At 30.8% G+C, this 21,354-nt stretch overlaps 1 protein-coding gene across 18 annotated transcripts in view; it reads left to right on the plus strand.

Annotated features, from left to right (window-relative positions):
• LOC134722119 (cell adhesion molecule DSCAM-like) overlaps positions 1–21,354 on the plus strand; it is a 112,827-nt gene that overhangs the window by 78,016 nt on the left and 13,457 nt on the right. For 16 of the 18 annotated variants that reach the window (XM_063585643.1, XM_063585642.1, XM_063585651.1 and 13 more), the window contains 13 exons: positions 190–495; positions 1,270–1,572; positions 3,437–3,574; positions 4,332–4,460; positions 5,005–5,280; positions 5,635–5,721; positions 6,128–6,304; positions 7,269–7,493; positions 7,972–8,079; positions 8,764–9,057; positions 10,217–10,408; positions 10,719–10,814; positions 11,204–11,482. In XM_063585643.1, the coding sequence (XP_063441713.1) occupies positions 190–495; positions 1,270–1,572; positions 3,437–3,574; positions 4,332–4,460; positions 5,005–5,280; positions 5,635–5,721; positions 6,128–6,304; positions 7,269–7,493; positions 7,972–8,079; positions 8,764–9,057; positions 10,217–10,408; positions 10,719–10,814; positions 11,204–11,482 (2,610 nt within the window). The remainder of the gene's footprint in view (positions 1–189; positions 496–1,269; positions 1,573–3,436; positions 3,575–4,331; positions 4,461–5,004; positions 5,281–5,634; positions 5,722–6,127; positions 6,305–7,268; positions 7,494–7,971; positions 8,080–8,763; positions 9,058–10,216; positions 10,409–10,718; positions 10,815–11,203; positions 11,483–21,354) is intronic. The other 2 variants (XM_063585659.1, XM_063585660.1) reach the window with 1 other exon arrangement.

Consider the following 21,354-nt stretch of genomic DNA (forward strand, 5'->3'; position numbering starts at 1 on the left):
ATATATAGAAGCTTTAGATATTCATAGATTTGATACCAATAAAAAGGGAGCCTGCAGTAAAATAGCATCTAAAAAAGCATAATAATTTTTGTAATATGTACTACCTATTTAAGAATACAATTGTATTAAAGATTTATATATAAACATGAGTACTAGTGTAGGATATAATATACTTCCTGTCTGTTTCAGTCGTGATAGGAGCTTCATGGGAACAGAGACCAACCGATGTCTCAGCAGCAGTCGGTAGTACGGTCACGTTAACATGTAAAGTTACGGGTGATCCAGGTTTTGTTACATGGAATAAAAATGGTAACACACTTGCTGTGGGAACCAGTGTAGTATCAAGTGATACACGTATAACTGTACCGGCAGCTTCTAAGTTTAACCTGCAGATTACTAATCTGCAAAAAAGTGACGATGATGATTATACGTGTAACATACAAAATATACAGCCAGACTCGCAGAAAGCTGTCACGGTTCATCTCACTGTTTTAGGTTAGTATCTGTCTGACTTTTATAAAATAACTGTTATAAGTTAGTATATATACATAATTGATGAAATAGATGACTACCCATGGTTATTATCTGTCTTGTATTTTACCAGAAACAATAATTGTATGTAAAAATAAGAAGATGTGGTATAATTGTCCTTGAGAATTCTCACCACAAGAGACCAAATAATGAGAAGTTAATAACCATATATAACTGAGCAGAACTGCATAGTAACCTATAAAGACTCAAATTGACAAATGTAAAACAATTCAAACCAGAATACTAACAGCCTGATTTATGTACAAAACAATAAACAAACAAAGAACTACAAAAGTTATAAAGCAACAAATAAAAACCACTGAATTACATGCTCCTGACTAGGGACAGTCACATAAGACATATAACTGTTGTTTTATGTATAGATGAAACAGAGTATACAATGATTGTTAATTATGTTATTGGGATAATCTAAATTTAAAATATTGACCTTTTGCCATGAATAAATAAACTCATCATAGATACCAGGACTAAATTAAGTATATATGCCAGACACGCATTTCGTCTACAAAAGACTCATCAGAGATGCTTGAATCCAAAAAAGTTAAAAAGGCCAAATAAAGTAGGAAGTTGAAGAGCATTTTGAACCAAAATTTCTAAAAGTTTTGCCAAATACAGCTAGGGTGATCTATGCCTTTAATTTATTGATGCAAAAATACTGTTGTAAGGGAGACAATTCAAGGTTTAAACATTCAGATATATGTTTATTTTCTTTTTCAGTGGCTCCTGGCCAGCCAAGTATTTCAATCAATGACACTCGACCACAAAAAGTGGAAAAGGATGTTGTGTCATTAACTTGTTCCTCATCGGGAGGCAATCCACCTCCTGAGTTCACATGGACCAAAAATGGATTAGTGCTCAATTCAAACATTATAGTAACAAAAGTCCCGAACGGATTATCGTCTAGTCAATTAACTGTTCATTTGGATTATAGTGATCATTTAGCGCCTTATTCATGTAGTGTTAGAAACTCTGTCAATCAGAATAATCCGTATTCCACATCAACACAAATATCGGTGCTTTGTAAGTATTTAGATATGAATTATATTTCTATAACCCTATAAGCAACAGTTCACATATTATATTATAAATGGGGAGATTTCAAGTATATTGAACATTATAAACGATCTATATTTTTATATGGCAACCATACCTGTCAACTCACCTGTTTTTTGCGGGTGACACCCGTTATTTTCACCTCTCACCCGGGAGTTTTTCTTTACCCGGCGGGTCCCGGGAATTTCTAACATTACCCGTTTCACCAGGATTTCTGACCGGAATTGTTTCCGGTATTTAGAAGTAATACGACCTTCGATTTTATCGGTCTTTTTCAATGTAACCAAAAGTCAAAATGTAGGACTTGTTTACCTGAGCTACGTAAAGATATTTTCAACAAGCTACAAGATGAGTTCAGTGACTATCAGTTGACCCCTTTAGATGAACTTCCACTTTGCACTTCCCCTGAAACTGACATTGGTACATTTTGGGGAGAAATGTTCAAGTTGCATGACATTTTTCTTAACAAGCCAAGATTTTTTGTTTTGTCAAAACTTGCTAAAACATTACTGGTTTTGCCAAACAGCAATGCAGACAGTGAGAGGGCATTTTCTTTAGTAAAGAAAATAGCTACAGAGTTTAGGGCTGATCTTAATAAGGATACACTGTGTGCTCTTGTAAAATGAATACACATTTGCATTGCTATGAACTGAAACCAAGTGCAGTTCTTTTAAAGAATGCCAAGTCTGCTACTATGGAATATAACAATAGTCTGAAATAAACTTGTATACATGTTCTAACTGTTTTATATACATATTGACTATATAAATTATATGTAAACATATTTTTGTTCTTCAATTGAGCCCGCAAAATGTCGTACGCGTTATGACCTGAGATTTTTTTTCTCAATGCAGGTCATGACCTGACTTTTCATTTTCAGAGGTTGACAGGTATGGGCAACATTACTGCTAAAATGTCATGCAGTCAGAAAAGAATTATCAAAAGCATTGAAAAGTTCTGATATAAACTGGGGATTCATTATTATTTGTTAGGTATAAATTTTTTCATTGGTTGTGTGGGTAAATGTTAACCATGAATTTAAATGTTCGTTGAAAACTAGGAAATCAAATATCCAGGAAAATATCAATTTCCCTCATGCCTGAACTTTGGTACTCATGAAAATAAATGAATCCACAGTATCTTTTTGGGGGGAATTTTGATACATAGAAATGAAGTTTTATATAGTTAGCAGCAAAACTGGCAATCAAAAATATTGAAATAACTTCTTTAACAAACATTTATAATTTACATCAACTTTGAAGTAATTTTTTTGGGGAGTAAAAAGTATGTGCTCACCTACATCAAAAACAGCTTTTATATTGAAAAGATTTTGATATTAGCTATGATGAAGATTTTCATAAAAATATTGTTGTTTCTTGGCTGAACACAAACTCCACAAAAGGAAACAGGAGGGAAAACGTTATATTCAATAATTTCAATTTCTTGAAAATGGAGTATATTATGACTAAATTACTACATAATGACATGTACTACATCTTAACATCAATAATCTTGCATAATCTCTTTACTATTTTTTTTTATATACATGATGTTCATATTTAAAAGAGATCATAAAAGGGTCATTTAAGGAACAAAAATGGGCGATAAACACTTTATTCCTTTAAATAAAAAAATAAAAAAATATGATTTTGAAATTTGCAAGCATGGCACTTGTTCCAGGAATAATTTTCAGCAGATAGAAATGAGTACAAATAGCAATAAAATGTTTAAGGGCACAAAAACTTTATGTTCCTCACAATATTTTTGTGCTCAACATGAATAGTCCAACATTGTAATGAACAAAGAAACATAACTCTGGTTTTTTTTGTAGATCATCCGAGAATAACATTTAAACCATATAAAGATTTATCATTAGAGTTAGGAAGTGCAGGATCATTAACATGTAATGTTAGTGCAAACCCACCAGTCAATTCTATATCATGGACCAAAGATGGACAACCTCTTCAAAGTAAGAAACAAATAACAAATTACTTAATGTTTTTTAATGCTTATACATTTATTACCATTTCTGATTTCCGATATAAAATATGCTAACAAAGTATAAAAGAGCACACAACAGTGTTGTATAAACACAGTTAAAATTATATTTTGAGAAATTATCAGCTCCCTTACTATTTCATATCGAATACAAAAAAAATATCATATTTTCAACAATGTATATTATTCTGATCCTTAAATTTAACATAGGACTCATTCAAAATCTTTAAAAACGAACATCATTAGAATTACAGAACACAGGAATGAACTATTACTTGAACAGCAGTTTGAATATAAATGTTTGTTCATCACAGCAGAAGAAGGATATTAGGAGATAAAATATGGATACTATACAGATATAGCTTCACTTGCATTTGTGTAGTAAAATGGTCTTTTGAATGATAACTGACAAAACACAACACCTAACAATCTGAACAATGCTTAAATCCTGTTTCTTAAAACAGGAATAAAAGAGGATCTTATTTAAGTGTATGTCAGTTACAAAATGACCCAACAACACTAAAGACAGAAAACAAAGAGAAATTTTACCATTAAAACTAAATGTAAAAAACCTGAATGGATGTTACTATTGTTCTTAAATTGTTTGCAGTTTTAATGAATAATAGAATAGACATTCAATCAGCTAGATTTAAGAATTATGTGTATTTTACATTTGCTTTAAACTTACCCTTTTACAGAAAACTTAATTTTGTGTCATTTATTTTTAGCCACAAATTCACGTATTGATTTTTCACCAGCCAGTAAAACTGACAGTGGATCATACTCATGTTCATCTTCCAATTCAATAAATGGCGTCACTAAACCAGCTTCAGACACAGCAATAGTTAATGTTTTATGTAAGTATTCTATTTGAAGAGAGAGAGAATTGACATGATTGACATCATTGATCTATGATGTTGAACAAAACAGCAAACATGAAAAAGAAAGAAAAGAACTACAATTAAAAAAGGCAGTATAAGTTGACTCTTGTTATCTCTTAAAGTTTTTAAACCAGACAAAAATGTTATTATCTCACATTGAATTAAAAAAGAAACTTTTAAAAAATATTCTGATTGTGATCAAAGGGACACAACTCCATAGTACCAATCAGAAAACTTGTAAAGGAAAAAAAGCTTTTTGATTATGATCAAAGGGACACAACCATGATGAATTGAAGTATTGCATGATTTAGCTAGGGGATCAATAGTAGTTTCTAGTTGTTGAAACTTTTCCTTTGCTTTATTTAATTTAGTTTTCCCATATTTTGTTAATTTTTCAAAAGAGAATTTAAAAACCAAACACTGGTAGAATAGGTTTGAGTAGTTCACATTGATTAGGGACATAAATCCCAAAAACTGTTCGATATGTTAGAAATAACTATAGATTCTTTTCTTTCTTCAGATCCTCCAGTCATTACAATACCAGAAGTTTACGAAGTAAATGAATCGGCGACATTAGATATCACATGTAACGTTGATGCTTATCCAACCCCCTTTTATACAAGATGGCAGAAGACTGACAACAGTATCCAATCAAACAATAACCGGTTAACTATTGACAATATCAAACGTTCACACAAGGGCAACTACTCATGTATCTCCAAGAATGCCATGAGACCATCAGGAGATTCTGAACGTATTGAAGAAAGGACTAAATATACATATCTCTATGTTAGATGTAAGTTATCAAAATAATCAGGAAAGAAAAGAGTCTTTAGATTCAATATGTAATTGAATTCTATCATCTTTTTGGAATGGAAAACTATATTTTAGAAATATTGATAATTTGTTGAAAGCAACTTGAGTTTCAATTGTGCATGTGTTTTTTTATTTCTTTACCTAGTTTTTTCCACTTATCACTGGCTTGGGACAGACCCCTTGATCTTTATATGCATGCTATATTTGCCACAGGACTTAATGAACATTTCATTTTTATCATCGGTCATGAGCATATTATAGACATGTTTTGTGTTATTGAGTTAAAGACAGTTTGTCAAACAGAAATAACTACATGATATGTTATATTTTTCAGATTCCCCTGGAAGTTCTAACATTGCTCCAGTTTCTCCTGTTTTTGTAGGAAATTCTCTCACTCTTACCTGCTCTGTTAGTGACCAAGGTAATTATAATATACAATGCGTAATTAGATACTAAATGATGCATTAATGTAGCATCAATATTAAAGGAAAAACAACTGGTCATAAAATTATTTATCAAATTGTAGTAAGCACACAAACAAGTTCTTGATGACTAATTTGGGCACCACTAAAGACTGTGTTGTACAAAGGTTATAAACAGATACCAAAAAGTTGCTGTTTTCCTAAATTCCGGAATAATTAATATAAAGACTTCTAAAAGAACTCATACCATTATTTGTTAACATTTGGCATAAATTTGAATCCATATCCTGTGGTATTTTAGATGATTATGTTTTCTGTATTTCTCTGAATATTTCATGTATGCTTAACTCTTTTAAAATTTTTAAGTGTCAGGTTATAATGAAATTTGACAATTTTAATTTTAAGGCTATCCAGCACCAACATATGAATGGAGAAAAGTTGAAACCAACCAGTTATTAGCAACAGAAACATCACGACTTATAATTAATGGAGTTACGTTACAAGATAATGGCAACTATTCCTGTACCCCTAAAAACATGATGGGGAGGGGAGGTTCAAGTACAGTCCCTGTGGTTGTCAATGGTGAGTACTTGTAATATAATCATAGTAATTCTAAATCACAGTCTATTTATTTATTCCTAATAATTTTAGAATAAATGTTTGAAAATGGAGTAAGTTTGGTAAGGGTCATATTTGGCCCCAAATATCAAATATAAAGTTCAATACTACAAGATAAAAAATGATTTAAGTTTACCTAAATACATGTGAGAAAGTGTTATAGAACAATTGCTGTCATAGTTTTATTTTAAAGCCTTGAATTTTACATCCAAGTTAGGTCAAAATAAGGGATTTGGGTGAATTAATACGAAATTGTTAAAATTGGCAAGATTTCACCCAAATTTAAGATCAGGAAACATAGAGCGCAACCTTAATGTTCAAGCTAAACATGTAAAATGTCTATACAAACATTCTTGTCAAAGAAATTTTTTGTTGAGGTATGCACTCTATGTTTTCTGTCCATATATTCAATGGAAATTTACCCATTTTCCTTGTTTTTTTCGTGGAAAATCAAAATGAGTACTATTTGTGACGTCATGAACAATACGCTGGAACATAATTTTGCAACAAAAATACTTATTTTCGATCTTGTCACTATATTAGCTATTATTCATTGTGATATTGGTCAAAAATTCCAAATTTGAAATTTAGCCGAAAAAAAGGGGGCCAATTTAGGTCCTTATCAGACATACTCCTTTCAATCATGGTACTTTTAATTTGCTAAGTTACAATCGTAGCTGTCACCACATATAAACTTATTGCTAGGTTGCCGTCTCATTTTTGTTTAACCTTAATCTCTTTTAGTTAAAATATATATGAAAATTAAGAATAAAACATTAATTTTCATTGTTGATGTGTGTTTTAAAATGTGGAATCTTATTCTTTTCTGAAAATAAAATAGAGTTATCTCCCATTGATTAGCAATACAGTAACTTTACAAAGTTATAAGAGGAGTAATTTAATTAATATTTGATATATTTTCTTTCAGAAAAACCTACATATGTAGGTGTTCATAAAGACAAAGATACTATCTACAACAACAGAACAGGTTATTGGTTACAGTGTAAAGTTAGAGGACGTCCAGAACCTTTAATTCAGTGGTATAAAAATGGCAAACCTTTGGATACGTCAGGGAAATTATACAGATTAACCACCACTGTTCTACCTGTCGACACGTTTAGCTTCCTTGTCACTAGTCAAGTTTATTTACAAGGTAAAATGATAATGCATATTGAGGTGATATTCTTATGATTTATGTTCAAGGGATATAAGTTGCAGAAAGTTCATGGATTACTTCCCTCCTTAAGGGAAATATTTCTGCATGTGTAAATTAAGCTTTGTTGTTCTTTTCCTTTTCAAGACATGATAAGGAACCTTTGTAGGAAGTTGTAAATCTTCTTTCTCATTTGATTACCAATAATTGCAAATCATTGTATAACAAGGATATGATATCATCTTTAATATTTTTGAAAAAAAAATGTTTCCTGATCAATATAAGTGCCATAAATGTTTGCAGTTTAAAAGATAAAAAAAATATTTACTTTTCATAAAAATTGCTTTCTGAGTAATAGAAATTTAGAAGATTTGGTAAACTTGCCAATGAGACAACTACCCAACAATGAGACAAACATGATTTTTCCATTGATAGTTTGAGAATATGACTTAAATATCTATGTTATTGCTATTTGTAGGAAGTGATCGTGTTGGCACAACCACCCCACAGATCTCAGATGTAGCTAGTTATACTTGTAAAGAAACCACATCCAACATTAATCATACAACTCAACTATTTATATACTGTAAGTTTTACACTTCAATGGTGGAGACGAGATTTGTTATTACATGAAAACACATATACATGCATGGGACACATGCATTAATTCTATGAATCTGCTCTTAAGCATACCGGACAAACAATATAAGCTTTTCCTTTCAAGTAAATTTAAAAAATTGTTGTGATGATGCTCGCATACCCCAGGCCCCCACATTGTCACTGGGCAAACAACCTCACCAGATTCAAAGACTTACAACTCCCACAAAAGTAAACTGATACTGTGGATTCATTAATACTCATTGGATACCATTTTTTGTGGATTTCCTTGGTACAGGTAAACCACAAATTTAATTGATAATTTAATGAATTACAAATTCTTGAAAGGAATGAATGAAGAGTTTGCCAAAATCACAAAATTAAATATCTGTGAATTGCAAGTTTTCCTCAAACCACGAAAATAAAAGAATTTACAGTAAACGCTTTTGTAGATTTTTCACTTATTATCATAAACCTAACAAAGTTGCATGAAATTCTATTGGGGGTTTTTAGAGGAGTTTCAATTACAAACTCTTCTAGTAGTATATTATGGTCAAAATTCTAATTTTATATTTTACATCCCCCTCCTCTCCTAGCCATTACATCAGAAAATGCTCAATCATTTTGTAGTTCCGCCAACCATAACTTTAAAAAGAGTTTGTATTTTATATAGTTCCTCCAACCATAACACCCGATGAGAAGGAAGCATCCATTGCTGGGGGTACAGCTCAGTTGAAATGTTTTGGAGAAGGCTATCCTGTACCAAACTTTGTCTGGAAGAGAAACAATGCTGTGATTAGCTCTGGAGGGAGACTGACAATTCACCAAACCAAAGTTATCAGTGTAACGAGATCTGAAAGCATTCTACAGATAGATAGAATCGTTGGTCAAGATTTCGGACCTTATACATGTGAGATGTCAAATCAGTTTGGGAAAACAACTAAAACCATCACTTTAACAGTCAAAAGTAAGTTGGTCATTTTAGTATAAATGTTTTCAGCTGCTATTTTAGATATTAGACATTAAAGCTTCTCTTTATTGTAATTACTAGAAGATTTTTTTTTGAAAATTGGGAGGGACCAGATCTGTTGATTTTGCCATAGAAACTGGAGACTGAGGAGTGTTCTTTGTTTCTTAATTTCTTAGGATTATTAATAAATCAGATTATTTTTGACTGTAACATAATGGTAAAGAGAATATGAATACTTTGAAGAAACAGTTGTTAATATGGTACCTGTTATTTCCATTGTTGCCCCTGTTAATGCACAATAAATTGTCTGGGATATGCCGTTGGATGCACAACAATAAATTATCCTGGCAAGGTTTTGATGAAAATAGCATGAAATGTTATACAATAATGGATAATCTTTTATTTTGTCGAATGGACAGATTTTTTGTAGATCAGAAAAGCTAAGCATGGACACTTTTAATACTAACTACTATTTTGATTAATTTTTTTTATTCAGTATTTTTCCAACATCTGCATTTTTTTTCCCTTTTTCTAAGCATGCTTAAATTTCCATTGTCTAATATCCACATCTTTACAGCATTCCTGCTAAATTTATTCAAGAATTCTTAGAGCTTTTATTCTTTTGCTTGAAGCTGAGATCAGCAGTAATAAAGATAACAATGTATACAGATAACATTTAATTTACCCTCATGTGCATGGATTTAGTGCATCTTGTAAAATACTTTTTTTATTCGCTGTCGTAACTTGTCAGTCATGTAAACAGAGGATTTCGGCAATTTTTACATCAATTTATATATAATTGGTGAGTATTATTTTGATCATTTGATTACATGTAAAACTCCTTAACCTGGTCAAGTGTAAGGTGGTGATGGACATTTACATCTGATTGAATGAGAAAAAATGCAGGATGTAATTCGATGAAAAAAGTTAGATAATAAAGAAATAATGTATAAACAGTCTCAATAAATTATAAACATCCCAAGAAAACATATCTGTAATGTAGAAAAATAAATAAACACTTGAACAGCTATTTTAGCTGTGTCTATTTACATATCAGTTAAAACTTCTTTTTTTTAATACATTATATCAAAAATATTCTAAATATTTTGATATTGAAAATTCATACTTAATAAAAAGTAATTTATTTGTTTTTCAGGTAAACCAGAAGCACCCACAGGCTTGTCAAGTCCAAAAAGGTCATGGGACAAAGTGACATTACGGTGGACTCCTGGTTTTAATGGAGGATCATACCAAGCATTTGTTGTAAAGTACAAAAGTAACCCTCCCAATGCAGGGGAACAATCAATTAGAGTTATGCCTGACAATGCTACAGAATTTACTGTTTCCAGTGAGTAAAAGTTGACTGTATTTATTACAGTATATATTGCATGAGTTATCTCCCCTTTAGTGTCAAATAATAAATTTTAGATTGTGAATTTATTTGATAATGAAAACTATTTTTGATATTAAAGAGTGAAAAATATTTTTCACTATGCTCTAATTTACCTCTTAATTTTGTTTATTAGTTTTACAAGTATCTGTTTGAATTGTTGTTCCACAAACAATTGGAAACAAAGAATGTTGAAACTAAATTTAGAATTTTATTTTTATTCATTCAAGAAAAAAACTTATTTTTATAATTGATGTTTACTTTCCAGATCTTTTACCCAGTACAGCCTATGTTTTTCAAGTTTGTGGGTATAATGAGCTAGGAGAAGGAGACTTGTCAGATTCTATCACAATTACAACTAATGGTGAGTAACCTCCCCTTTATTAATATTAAAGGAAAATGCTTTACAGTGTGTATCCAGTGTTATGCCTTATTGGCTTATAGTTATTTGTGTTGTTTTTGTTGCTGGCTCTTTGACATTTACCTGACAAATCTATTTATACATATGATTTGAATTCAGCTTTTTTTTTTATTTACTAACTTTAGAAATAAACATTCACATACATTTTTATTATCATAAACAAAGAAGAGAGCCAAAAAATAACTATGTCTTGAATATGATGAAGTAAACAATTTAGATTTTTTGTCATATGATGATTCACAAAAGTATATACTCAGATCCACAGAAAGGTAAAGACAATACACATAATAATAAATAATAATAATAAACCAATATTTTATTGTCTGTTTCAGGATATACATTCCCATTTATTAAGGAGACACCAGAGTTTTCTGGCGACAACAAAGAATTAGTCTTAAATCTTGATGTGAACAGTACATTCTGTGTGAAGGTCAAGGTCAGCACCAATGGTGGTCAGTCATGGCAGACCTTTACCAATAATGACCTAGAATGTTTTGATGCCAATGTTGCTAAGATGATCGTAACAACCAATGGAGTAGACAGAATGAATGTTTCCCTCTGTCTTGTAGAGCGTATGGATGTCTGTGGACAACCTGTTTCTGTTCGAATTAGTAAGTCTCCAAGCACCTAGATCATGTCTGATTTATATGTCTAGAAATAAAGCACCTGGGTAATGTGACAAAAGTTTATATTTTTAAAAAAAATGACATTTTATACAGATATTTGCATTTAACTTTGAAAAGATCCCTTTATTCAAGAAAACCATTGCACTTTATTTTATAAGAAAGAGGCTTGATATGAGCCTTTATTCAAAATGCAGAAATAAAAAAAATAAAGTTTTTAAAATAATGTAAATTTTATACATAAATGAATAGCATAGCAAACATCAATGACAAGATCACAAAATGAATTTTTTTTTATTGTCACCCAAAAGAATGCCTTATTATACCATCTTCTTGTGTGCTTTTGGAATTATAGGGTAATTTGGTTTCATTCTAAACAAATATTTTGTCACATTGCTCAATAGAATTTACATTTTGTTTTATTTGTGGATTTTTTGTGTATCAAACATTAAGGGGTTTGTGGATATAGAGTGTTTTACATTTAATGGTTTTCATTAGATCTTAGAAAATAGATATCATTTATGTTGATATTGACTGGATGAATTTTAGGTGAATGGAATATCACAGGCGAAAATTAAGATATTGTTTTTCCCAAGACAGAAACGAAGCACTTGTTATTATTCAAGAGCTTAATATTTATATTTGTAACTTAAAAGTACTGTACATATTGAAGGGGAATAACTCTGTCTTGCCTAATATATATGCCAGGGGAAATAACTCTGTAGTGTTTGTGTCATGATACCCTCATCATTGCAAGTCTTGAAAATCACTTGTGGTTTAATAGGTTTTAGGCATTTTTATACTTCCAGGAAGTTTTCTATAAATCTGTCAATTTTGAAATGAATTGAGTCATAAAGTTTTGAAGATAAGAGTGAAGACTCTTAATGACCAAAAGGTGTTTGATCTATTTGCTGGATAATATTCAGAGCAGACTGTAAATCAAAGAAAAATTTAGCATGAAAAAATTCTTTGATTCTCCATTTACAACGCAATGTATGGTGTGCATGTGCATCCACAATCTATATACATTAAAATAATATGATTTCAATAGAAAGATTAAACTAACTCTTTATTTCAACATACTAACCAAATTTATACATTTTAGTTGCTTTTTCTCTCTGCATTGATTTTTGAACTTACTAACAGGATGATAAAGGGTATGCTAAGTTGAGGAGAAGGAGAACTTGCTATTGAAAGAATATGTTTTTTAACTTGCTCTTTTATTTGGAGAAAATTGAGTTAAAGAAATGAGTACAAGGTACTATAAAATGGTGTGACAGGCCTGAGGGGGATAAGGGTAGGAAAACGAGCCTTATTATAAAGATAATTGGAAAGTAACATTATGATATAAACATCTTCAAGGGAAAACATAAGCATATCTTATATAAAAATAAGTAGATTTTGTTCTCAACTTTTATTTCATTTTTCTATACATATGCAGCCAAGACTAGGAAAAATGGCCCAAAAAATATAAATCTAGAGCTAATTCTTTCCTATGCAGACCATCTTTCTGAGCCAAGCCCCTTTTCTTAAAAAAATTTGTAAGCATATTGTCATCTCAAGTTTAATTAATAATGATAAATTTTCCAAATCTTAACATGGTCATCTCAAGTTTAACTAATAATGATAAATTTCCCCAATCTTAACATGGTCAAACTTAATTTACACATGTTCAATGGGTCAGTTTCAAAGTAGTATTTTCTCATGCAGGTGATCATTTTACTACCTGACCATAAATTGTTTATTTTCTGAAAGGAAATAAGATTATAGAGCAGATAACATACAATAATGGCTCCAGTGTTAAAATGGAGCGAGAGGCTATTTCTAAATATTTGCCAAAACCAATTTTATTTTCTTTCAATCAATAGTTCATTGAATTTGTCCGTTGAAATGAAATCCTTCACCTGTGTATTACACACCTTCATTGTACCCATCAAGTTTTAATCTGATCAAGCGAAGGCTTCTCGGCTCAGTGGTAACATCGTGAATTAAAATGTTGTCCATTGTCCGATCTGAACGATTTTTACTGGATTTGGTGAGATCATGGGGTGAAGTTGACAATTTGTTTCGGTATCAATACCTGATTATTTATAAAATCAAAGTGGATTAGGTAAAACTCAGGTTTGTTATGTCAACATTCACAGCTAAAAAACATTTATTGTTATTGATGAATCAAAATTTTGGGGATAGATTTTTTTTAAATGAAAAAAAAAAATCTCCTATTTGGTGATACAAATTTATCATTTTTGTTATAGATGTACATTCATTACAAAATTTAAATTTAAACCTGGTTAAATAATTATATAACTAATTTATTAACATTCGCAGCACAAATTTGTGTAAAAAATAGCAAAAAAGTATTACTCCTTTACTAGAACTTTAAAAGAAGTAAATTAAATGAAAAAATTCTAAAAACTAGAATTTAACATATGCTGTGAGTAGAAAAAGTTCAAAAAGGGAACCAATGTATATTGATTTTCCCTTTGTTGGGCCCCCTAATAGTTAACATTACATGTAACAGACATATGGCCTATAGCATTTGATTATTTCATCCTAGGATTATATCAATATTTATTTTAGACCTGTGTTTACATCTTGTCAAGTTATATAGTAAAGATACCCATCTTTTGATTACATAAAGAAATCTAAATTACCTGGGAGGGAAAGATTTAAAATAGGGGGGAAGTCAAGCAAGAACTTTTACTGTACTAATATAAGGGGACATTCCAGTACCTACTATTCTGCGTGGTATATTTGATACATTTTGGAAACTTTTTAATAATTCAAAGATTTGTAAATAGTGATTAAAAATCCTTGCGGAATTGAATTTTAATAAACTTTAAAGCCATTTAATATCAAACCATATAGTTTCTCCAAATCAATTATATCAGAATAAAAATTAAAAAATCTCTGTGTCATGTTATTATAATTTGATTTTTAGGAAATAAAAATCTTTTTACCATACATTCAATGTAATTAAGAATTTCAATTCTTCCCTTATGGGCCTTTGAAATATATAATATTTTATACATGTGGCATGAAATGTCAATTGCCTGTGGAAATTTAAAAGTCAATAAATAATTCATTTATGTAAAATGTGAGAAATATGAAACATTTCACATTTTTACTCAACTATCAAATTTTTAATACCTACATAATAAACAATGTCTGACAGTTTTGCTACCTGTCTAAATTTAATTAGATAATCACCCTCCAAAACAAAATAAACTCAGCTCAAAATGTTTAATTCAATTAACTTTAGGAGAGTCTATTGTCCTGAAAAGGGTTGAAAGGTTACACCTGGGAATCTTTCACTGTTGATTGGGTAGATTTCACTCAACCTTGAAGAAAATTCAGGTCATCTGAATGTAGTGGAATGGAGTAATTTATTTGTTGAGATTTTGTTTATTAATTAATTTGTGTGGTGTGTTATTCCCCCTCTTTTGTGTATTGGATTTGACTTTAATTAGTGTGGAAGTGTTATCCCACCTTGACTAGAATCTATTACCCAACTGGAGAAAGGAATACACCATGTTGATTTCATTGCTGAAATAGACAACCATGGTGAAATAGAAGTATTTATTCATATTTTCACAGGGAAAATCCTTTCAGTTTTATTAATTCTGTACCTTTGTGATTTAAATGAAAAAGTAATTAAGAATATTAATTTTTGGAGAAATGACATTTGAATGGATATGAAGATTTTTGTAACATTTTGTGAAATATTATTGGATACAACAATCAGATGAAGTTTTAATTATTGGATATTTAGCTGAAGATAATATCTACAAAACTATTGAATTATTCATCAACACAGAACAAAATGTCAGGTGAGAGAAAATTTATATCTTTTCAAATCAATAAGAAACTTATATCATTTTCGTGTTGTGGCATAAAAATATAGGTAATTTCTTATTTTTTACCTAACCTTGTAGATGTTTTTATGAGTCAGAACAGCTCCTATTCAAAAATTGTATTGAAAATTAAGCAGTTTCAAATTGTGAAAAATAAACTATTCAGCAGAAAACGTGATATGAAATTTTATAACTTCCCCTATTTATTCTTTGGCTGTAATAATTAAGACAGGGAGTTATTCAAATTGTTCCCCATGTTTTATAAAATTGACTAGCTAGCAAGTCTCTGAACATGCATGCTTTGTGCTCTCAGAGTTGAGAGAGACAGGGAATTTTAAAATGCTTGAACCTTTGAGAGAGACAGGGAATTTTAAAAACGCTTGAACCTAGAGAGAGACAGGGAATTTTTTAAATGCTTGAACCTTGAGAGAGAAGGGGAATTTTGAATTACTTAAACCTTGAGAGAGACAGGGAATTTTGATTTGCTTGAACCTAGAAAGAGACAGGGAATTTTGAATTGCTTGAACTATTGAGAGAGACAGGGAATTTTAAAATGCTTGAACCTTTGAGAGAGACAGGGAATTTTAAAAACGCTTGAACCTTGAGAGAGACCAGGAATTTTGAATTGCTTGAACCTTGGAGAGAGACGGGGAATTTTGAAATGCTTGAACCTTAAGAGACAGGGAATTTTAAAATGCTTGAACCTTGAGAGAGACAGGGAATTTTGAATTGCTTGAACCTTGAGATAGACAGGGAATTTTAAAATGCTTGAACCTTGAGATAGACAGGTAATTTTGAATAACTTGAACCTTGAGAGAGACGGGGAATTTTGAATTGCTTGAACCTTGAGAGAGACGGGGAATTTTGAATTGCTTGAACCTTGAGAGAGACGGGGAATTTTGAATTGCTTGAACCTAGAGAGAGACAGGGAATTTTGAATTGCTTGAACCTTGAGAGAGACGGGGAATTTTGAATTGCTTGAACCTTGAGAGAGACGGGGAATTTTGAATTGCTTGAACCTAGAGAGAGACAGGGAATTTTGAATTGCTTGAACCTTGAGAGAGACGGGGAATTTTGAATTGCTTGAACCTTGAGAGAGACGGGGAATTTTGAATTGCTTGAACCTTGAGAGAGACGGGGAATTTTGAATTGCTTGAACCTTGAGAGAGACGGGGAATTTTGAATTGCTTGTACCTTGAGAGGACAGGGAATTTTGAAATGGGTGAAAACTTGAGAGAGATGAATCTGTATGTTTGTCCATTACATAGGAGAGAGGAGAGTAAAGACTCAATAAAGATACCAGATATATAAGCTAGACATCCATTTGTCTACATAACACTCATCAGTTGTTTTCAAACCAAAACAGTTCAAAGAAGACTAAATCAATTGCAAAAAGAAAAGATATCTATAAAATTTAAAAAGGAAATGTCGAAAATGCTACTTGAAATCATAATTTTTCACTTTAGATGTGAAAAGTATATTGCTCTAAGAAATAGGACATAATTGTTTTAATTAGAGGATTCTATATAAAACGGTTACAATATTTAGAAGCAGTCTTTCGTTTAAAAGAACATCATATTTAAGATATTTCTGTGTCTTAGTTTTCCTGTGGTCTAATGTTCATTCATGTATTAAGGAAATTTGAATTGTTTTTGTATTTTACATTTAAATTACATCATTGCCTTTTCCTGATCCTCATTTAATTGACACAACTTTGAGATTAAGGATAAGTGTGAACACAATCTATAAGGATAATCTGCATTGGAATGTTAAAAAGGGGGGATAATTCCAATGATAATCCTAAATTATGATAGACATTATGTCATTCTTTTGAACATGGTTAACATCCAAACAATAGACTTATAAGGATAAGCTAGATATACATTAATCTGGTAAAAAATGAGAATTGGAAACTTAAACCCTTTTTTGTAGAAAAAAATAAAGGAAGCTTTGAAATTATGTAAATGTTGAATTTTCAAAATAGTCCTAAGTGCATCAATAACATGTGTCAATATCTAGAGCTAAATATCATGCTTTTAAATTGAATTATGGTTGGTTTTTTTTTTTGGGGGGGGGGAGTTCAGTCACAGGTATTTGATTCCTTTGCTAGCAAGGAACCTGTGATAATTTTAGTCCTATTGATTACGGTGTCGTCTAGCATCTAACTGCTATGAGATATCTTGTCTGAGTATCTAAAAGGTTGTATCAACACCCAACAGTTATTTACTTTGACTTTTTTCTTTATCCTAATCAAACTCAATTTCTATACAGTTTAAATAATGGACTTGATGAATCTTGTGATAAAAATGAAATCAGTTTATCTAGACCATTTTTGCTGGAGGATATTTTTTATACCATAACGGGATAATCCCATTTTCTGTCTGTCTGACTCATGAGTAATTAATGAAAGCTTAATCATATTGTGTCATCATAACACATGTTCCAATAATATCTAATGTAGTCATATTGTTATAACGTTTTTGAAAATTTAATTGACATCATTGATTTAAAATCATTTTCAAGTACTTTTACCTTGAATATGAATAATAACTTAAATTATGCATTATAGTTTTCTGGATTTTCCAAACTTTTGGATCAAGGATACCCAAGTTAAAAGTGTTTATCAAAAGAAGATAAAAGATAGTATTAACCACTGTTTTTTATATGTACTATAGCTCCAATAGAATCACACATTAAATCAGTTGGTGTTGGCTTCTTGACTCCGTAGAGGAATAGGGTGAGAAAGTAGAAAATATCCTGGATTCAGAATGATTAAGTGTTGGTTGCTTAACATCCAGTGGCAAATATTTCATGCATATTTAGGACGAGAACATCTTGGATTAAGAATCAATCATGAATACTATTGTAGAGACAGGGTTAATAGCATAATATCTAATTGAAATACTTGCATGAAATATGAATAGTTCAGATCAAAGAAAATTGTACAATGCAATTTATATGGGGAAATTATTTGAAAACATCGATATAGTAGATGCTCCCTCAAACTCTGTAGTGGAAAATTCAAAAGCGAATTTTAAGTTATCGGTCAGATTATCTTGATTGGTTAAACTCCAAAGAAAACATTGTGGTCTTATCCTAAATATAAGTGAAGACCATGATAAATATCACTTCATAAATAGTGGGGGGTTTACAAGTGGCAGAACAAGGGAATGTCAATATTGACCCTTTACACAAATACCTTCAGTACTAACCAAAAACTCTCACTTTTAATTAAGACAAGATAACGGTCAGTGTCTTTAGTTTGTGACATATTTACATTGGGGTGGAATTGTAATGAGATATGAAGAGATTGAAACAAACTTGTGATAATGAAGGGTGAAAGTTTTAATTGGTTTTACCTCTCCATGTCCATTTATGTTCTGGATCAGAGTAAATTGGACACGTCTTGTGTTCGTGTTCGCTATCGTTACACACTTAAGATCATGAATGGCTTAGAGTAATGAATCAGGGAAGAAAAGTGAAGTTACATCCAGATACTACAGATGAAGTTTTTTTCAAGTGGTTTTCCAGAAAAAATCTTATCTTTTAAGCAGTTGTCAAATTTCTGCTTCTTTTTGGTTAAATTGGTTTTCCATACCATAGTAATTGGCACATTTCACTTATCCAAGTCATTCATTAGAACTCTACTTTCTCAATTGCCAATCAGTGACTTTATTTTAAAGATTTTCTTGTTTAGTTACTGAGTTTGGATTATAATCCCAATAGCAATATTTGATCATTTATTCAATATTTCTCACACATACAGTGAGTATCCAATTGACATATTATGTCCTGTCTTATTATTTAAGTTAGATCTGTTTCAAAAACTCTTATTTTATATCATTGCTTGCATGTCATGATCAATAGACATGCAAATCTTGAACATAGAATTTGGACCTAAAGTGGACATTGATAGTTGGTTTGGTTACAATTATTAGAAAAAATATTTGACCAATATGTTTAGCAATCAAAAAAGCCAGTCAGCATACAGTAATGTTGGATAACTTTCAAACCACCATCTTGGAATAAGTTGACTCTACCTATTATAAATTGTCCTTTATACCAAGCTATGATATATATGTATTACAACATACTGATGGCAGTTGCTTGTTCTGTCAGCCCCTCACCTTTATTTTACCCCTAGTTTGGATTTCCTTGTCTCTGTTTCAATTTGTTCTGTCAGGTTGTGTGAAAATTATAACATTGACAATAGGAATACAATCTATATGGATAATATTTGATGGTCTGCCAAACTTTCACTTATTAAATATATTGTATATTTTGAACATTTATGAATATGAAAATGTAAGATAAATTGAAATTAAACTAGGACCAGATTTTTCCTATTGACAGACAAGTTTACTAATATTACGAGATAATAGTAAAGTTGTATTTGTTGGATTTAAATGTTCCATTGTTGAAAAATCTAGACTCTGGTTCTTATATTCATTGATATTATACAGAACAATGGCTTATGAATTGTATTGTACAATGTATTAATTTCAGCTTATCAAATTCCTTTTTAATTTAAATTTTAAAGATTTTCTAGCTTGTAAATACGTGCAAGTTAAAGCAAAGCATTACAGTTCATGTAACTTACATAGCTTTGATTTAAAAGTATAACACTATATGTAATGTTAAATGCAAAAATAATCTTAAACCATACATAGTGTTCAGAACATGTCTTGCCTACTGATTCTTCAAGCTAATATCTATATGTATATCTACATGTAAGGAAAGTTTTTTCTTTAAGATTTGAAAATATTGTTACATTATTAGATCTTAGTAAATGGTAGGTAAAATCTGAACATTTAATTTGTGTAACCTAGATTTATTTGTTCCGTTTGAAGTCGTGTGTTATTTTGAACAAGATAAAATCTGAAATCAGGTAAAATGTTAGTCATTACCGATCGGTCGAACTGTTTGAACATGACTATATAATTATATACAAATCTATAATACTTTGTTCGTAAGGTCGAGGTTTAATAAAATCCCCCTTTGTCGATTTAAAAACCACTTTGCTGTAAAGAAAAAACATCAACAAACAGGCTTTAACAATAGGTATTCCACAATAAACATTCTTATAGCGTTCCTCAAAATAGAATGTGGTATAATACAAAGATGTATGCCACCTAGTGAAGCAGAAAGTATTGTACTTATTGTACGTAAAGGGATTAGGTTTCTTTAACGTGTCCGATATTCAGTATCCCATCAACAGGACTAAATGACTTGATCGATCTCCTTTATAAGATTTGTATTCTGATGTCTTCACATATAAAAATCAGAAATGCATTAGAATTTGAATTTCCCATTATAAAAATCTTGATTTGGTTGTATTAAAGTGGAAACTTAATAAACCATGCTTTGTTATGTGTTATGCCTACAAAAAAAAATGCTATAATAAACCAAGGGATATTTTACAATAAGTTATATAAAAAAAAGTAGAAATCTAAGGATAGGAAGGCTGTCAAGGGGACATTTTATTTATTACTGTTCTTGATGAACACTGAGGCCTTCAACACAGAATAAAAGCTTACATCTGATAGAAAGATTGCAATGATCAGCACTGATTTAGTGAATTTCTTTATGCTACTTGACATCTATCCATTGGTTAATTTCAACATATTATAGACTTATATAGGCAAATAAATCCAACAAAAAACATCACATGCAGTATTAATATGGTATGGATTGCGTGGTTGATGTCAGAGAACAGTCTGTCATTAATTGCCTCAGTACATATACCTTTAGTGTGACAAGCACCAATATAATCCTAGTATCATGCAACACTAAAAATCAATTTGTTCCTTTGTAGATAATGCTATCACATTTTCCAATCATCTTGACTGAAATTAGATATTCATTTTGTTTTTTACTGAAATCAATCGATTTATGGGTGTGAACAAAGTGAATAGGTATTGCGTGACATGATCAGGCTCCTTGTGTATATATATATATCTGTTTCTAATCTTTGACAAATAAGGAAGCTTTGTTTTATCAGTCTCA

The sequence above is a fragment of the Mytilus trossulus genome, chromosome 6 (assembly GCF_036588685.1).
Source record: "Mytilus trossulus isolate FHL-02 chromosome 6, PNRI_Mtr1.1.1.hap1, whole genome shotgun sequence".
Lineage (NCBI taxonomy): Eukaryota > Metazoa > Mollusca > Bivalvia > Mytilida > Mytilidae > Mytilus > Mytilus trossulus.